Source organism: Ursus americanus, chromosome 18, assembly GCF_024610735.1.
Source record: "Ursus americanus isolate L20-20 chromosome 18, mUrsAme1.1.p, whole genome shotgun sequence".
Lineage (NCBI taxonomy): Eukaryota > Metazoa > Chordata > Mammalia > Carnivora > Ursidae > Ursus > Ursus americanus.
This window is the reverse complement of record NC_142144.1, coordinates 46,179,697-46,184,020: the sequence shown is the minus strand read 5'-3', so window position 1 is coordinate 46,184,020 and position 4,324 is coordinate 46,179,697. Positions and strand designations below refer to the sequence as shown.

The window sequence follows — 4,324 nt, the reverse complement described above, 5'->3', positions numbered from 1 at the left end:
ATTCCCATTGCAGTAGGTACCAGTACTTCATCCTTTTTATGACCGAACAGTATTCCATGGCATGAATACGCAACAGTTTATCCATTCATCCATCAGTGGGTTGTTTCTACTTTTTGCTATCATGAATAGTGCTGTTGAGAACATATGTGTACAAGGATTTGTTTGAATATCCAGTTTCAGTTCTTTTGTGGTATATACCTAGAAGTGAAATTACTGGTCCATATGATAATTTTATGTTTAACTTTTTCAAGAACCACCGAACTGTTTTCCACGGAATTTGAAACATTTTACATTCCTACCAATAATGTGTAGGGGTTGCAATGTCTCCACATTCACCAACACTTATTATTTTCCATTACGGGATTATAACCATCCTAGTGAGTATGAAGTGGTATGCCATTGTGGTTTTGATTTACATTTCCCTAATGACTAATGATACTGAACTTCATTTAATATTATTGTTGTCCCCTTGTGTATCTTCTTGGCAAAAAATTTCTATTCAATCCTTTGCCCCGTTTTATTTAGGTTTTTTGCCTTTTTATTATTGAGTTATTCGAGTTCTTTATATATTCTGCATACTAAACCCTTATTAGATATATAATATGCAAATATTTTCTTCTATTCTGTAGATTGCCTTTTCACTTCCTTGATGGTGTCCTTTAATGCACAAAAGTTTTAATTTTGATGAAGTTCAATTTATCTATTTTTTTTTCTTTTGTTACTTATGCCTTTAGTGTTTTACCTAAGAAATCATTGGCAAATCTAATGTCAGTCAAGATTTATTTCTGTTTTTCTCTAAGAGTTTTTTAGATTTAGCTCTTATATTTAGACCTTTGATCCATTTTGGATTTTTTTTCTATATGATGTGAGGTTGGGATCCAAATTCCTTCTTTTGCAGTGTGAATATCCAGTTTTCCCAGCACCATTTTGTAGAAGATACTGTTCTTTCTTCATTAAATGGTCTTAATACCCTTGTCAAAAATCAAGTGACAATAGATGTATAGGCTTATTTCTGCATTCTCAATTCTATTCTGTTGGTCTACATGTCTACCTTTATGCCAGTATCCCACGGTTTTGATAACAGTAATTTGTAACATGTTTTGAAATCAGGAATGTGAGCCTTCCAACTTTGCTCTTATTTTCCAAGATTGTTCTGGCAATTTGAAGTCACTTGCAATTCCATATGAATGTTAGCACTGGCTTTTCCACTAGCCATGTTGTACTATCGCTATTCCCTGCTCATTCAGGAACCTTCCGTAGGTCTATTTTGTGAGATCAGGCTTTGGGTTAGGTTTTTATTCAAAAAGTGTGTGCAAGCAAAATCGATTTTTAAAAATTGCTTTTATTTCCCATAACTTAAAAATGAGCAGTAGTCTTATATAAAAAATAATTCTAAACAAGTGGTTTATGAACAATAAATATTTAAATAGTATGAACAGGACAAATATTTCAAATAATTTAAATAAATAAAAAGTACAAAAGATTTGAAGTATTGCAGATGAATTGTGCATTTCCCTGTTCTAAACAACTTACAACAATTAACATAACTTTATAATAATCCCATACATTTGCTATTATTTTTTTTTTTATCTTCTGGCATAAAGATAGAGATGAAAATTGCACTTTGAGTCCTAGAAAATAACCGTTTAGTTGACCAGATGAGTTTTCAGACTCGGCATCTTTTTTATTTCCTGAGTTTCCCTGCGAGCTCGTTAACGAAGAACAAGCACCTTCTGATTTCCACCCTGACAACCTCCCAGGCACAGCGGCTGTATTTTTTCTTTTCAAGATAGAGACTGATTCCATGGAAGTATCTCTTCACAGCCAGTCTGGAGTTCTCGCTTCCCAGGAGTAACTGTTCCACATTCTTTTCCTCCTCCAAACATGTCTCCAGGTCTTCCAGCTGCTGATGAAGTCCAGCGAGGAATTTGTCTAGTGGGGTCTCATCCCAAGCCACAAGAGAGCCACTTTGGCTGAAGAGGTTGAAGATCTGCCGGAACATCTCATGCATGACAGCTGTGGCTTCTGTCTTCTCAAACTTGCTCCCATCCACAAGCATCTGAGGAAAGCTGAAGTCAGTCCTATCCTTCAGACAGGATAGAATGGAGATTCTCTCCATTTGACTCAACAGCACGAAGGGTTCTGGATGGCTTGGACGCAGGGTGCAGTCCAAAGAGCAGGCAGGGCTGGAGCACAGCATCACCAGGGCCAGCAGCACAGAGATCGAGAGGGCCATTAGGCAGCTGGGGGGGATTCTGCAGGACTGCCTGAAGAGGAAGTCTCAGTAGGTTCTGAGAACTTTGGGTGCTGAGTGCCTTTTAAATAGTGAGTATAGAAACTTTCATTTTCTGGGTTTTTCCATTGTCGTGCTTTCCTTTCCCTTTCTACTTTTTTTTTTATTTTTACAAAGTCAATTAAAAAGGTACATTTATTAACATGAGCACCTAGATGGGGGACTCCAACCACGTGTGCCAATGCAGTATTTACAGAGCATTATAACATATATTTTCATATTTTTCACACCTCCCAGGTTGTTCTTGGAAAGAAAAGCCTAGACAAAGTCAGAAAAGGGAGAAATATTTATGCAAGAAATGATGGTCTTTCCAGGTCAACAGGAAATATAAAAAAGCTTATAAAACAGGAGATTTAAATTTTTCTTATATTTTCCTTATTTACACTATTCCCCCTTCTTTAACAAGTTTCAGTTGTATATGTACTTCAAAGGTATCCCTTGAGTTGGTTACTGAAGATATTGTTTGGAAAACAATTTTGCAGATATCATTTGTCAAAAATAAATTATGGTCTGCCAAGCAAGCACTTTGCTAGGTGTTGGTTTCCCTAAAAGATTCAAGTTTGCATGTGTGCGATTCTCTTGGTTCTCTACCAAGTACAACCTTTCACAGTAAAACCTTTGCCTTAGCCATTGTGTGGTAATCCGGGTAATCTCATACCCTTAGGTACTGCACTGATAAGTCATATCCTACCACTTACTCAGGGCTAATGGGGCTGCAACAGTGTTCAAAGCTTACCATGATATGTCTTCATTGAATCTGTAACATACAGATTATTTTAATAATATTAATGGCAGCAATCTTCAAATTATTTGTAGGCTCTCAGCAAAGTGTTTTACAAACAGTAGTTCATTTAAACTTCACAACTTCCCTATGAGGTAATTACTCTAATTATATTTTGCAAATAAGGAAACCCAAAAACTCAAGACAGGTTACTTAACTTGCTAAAAGTCACAATTTCTTATATGCGTGGTACTTCACCTCTATACTGTTCTGCCTCCATATTACTTCATAATCTTAAGCATTCTCCTTTGGCTACATTCTGTTTGTTTGTCATTAAGTAATCAATTTAATTATTTGTTTAATGTTTGGCTGCCCTGATAAACTGTACCTAGTATGTGTACCTTGAGTGCCTGTCACAGACGAGGCATGCAGAGAACTTACTGTCCCATAGCAGGCACAAAAAGGACTACATTTTCCAAAAAGTGAGTAGACCTAAAATTTGGGGACTATGTCAGAAAACGATAGTCTTCTGAAAGCAGGGATAGTAAGAATAACGTTTATTCTGCAGCACTGCTTTCCAAACAATATCTTCAGTGAGTTTAAGACCAACTCAAGTGATACTCATTTAAAATGGATGCTTTAACCTCCGCGATAATTTCTGAAAATATTTCAGAGGGGAACAGGGCGTTTCAAAGATCCACTAGAGATCAACAAAACACGTCATTTGGAAGACAGGACTGGAACTTGGCAAGTGAAGAGGGAGTTGTCTCCTCTCCAAGTGTATGGTAAAGTCTCTGAAATAACCGAATGGTGTTTTTAAAAAAAAAGATTTATTTATTTATTTATTTTAGAGAGAGAGAAAGAGCGTGAGCAGTGGGAAGGGGCAGAGAGAGAGAGAAACTCAAGCAGACTTTGCTCTGAGCAGGGAGCCTGACTTGGGGCTGGATCCCACGACCGGGAGATTGTGCCCTGAGCCAAAACCAGGAGTCTGACGCTTAACTGACCACGTCATCCAGACACCCACAAACGGTGTTTTTGGTCACTAAAACGGCAACTGGAGAGTAAGAACTTGCTAAGTGTTCATTTAAGATGGGAAGAACATTGTCAGAGGAGAAGGCCCAATCTAGTGGCCCGTAGACTCTGGGGCTGGACTCCTGGGATTCATGTCGTAGTCCAGCCTTTGCGCTGATGTGTGACCTTGGGCTCCTCATTTTTCTCCTCTGTCATACGGAAATGATAATCATATCTATTTAACCAGGTTGTTGTGAAGACAGGATGATGTCACATACCTGGAACAATGCCTGGGCAAA

The 4,324-nt window shown here is 37.8% G+C and overlaps 1 protein-coding gene across 1 annotated transcript; it reads right to left on the bottom strand.

Annotated features, from left to right (window-relative positions):
- Window positions 1-1,684: 1,684 nt before the first annotated feature.
- LOC123781329 (interferon alpha-2-like) lies at window positions 1,685-2,236 on the bottom strand. The gene has a single exon (XM_045780767.1). The coding sequence runs from the start codon at window positions 2,234-2,236 to the stop codon at window positions 1,685-1,687; it is 552 nt and encodes a 183-aa protein (XP_045636723.1).
- Between the last annotated feature and the right edge of the window lie 2,088 nt (window positions 2,237-4,324).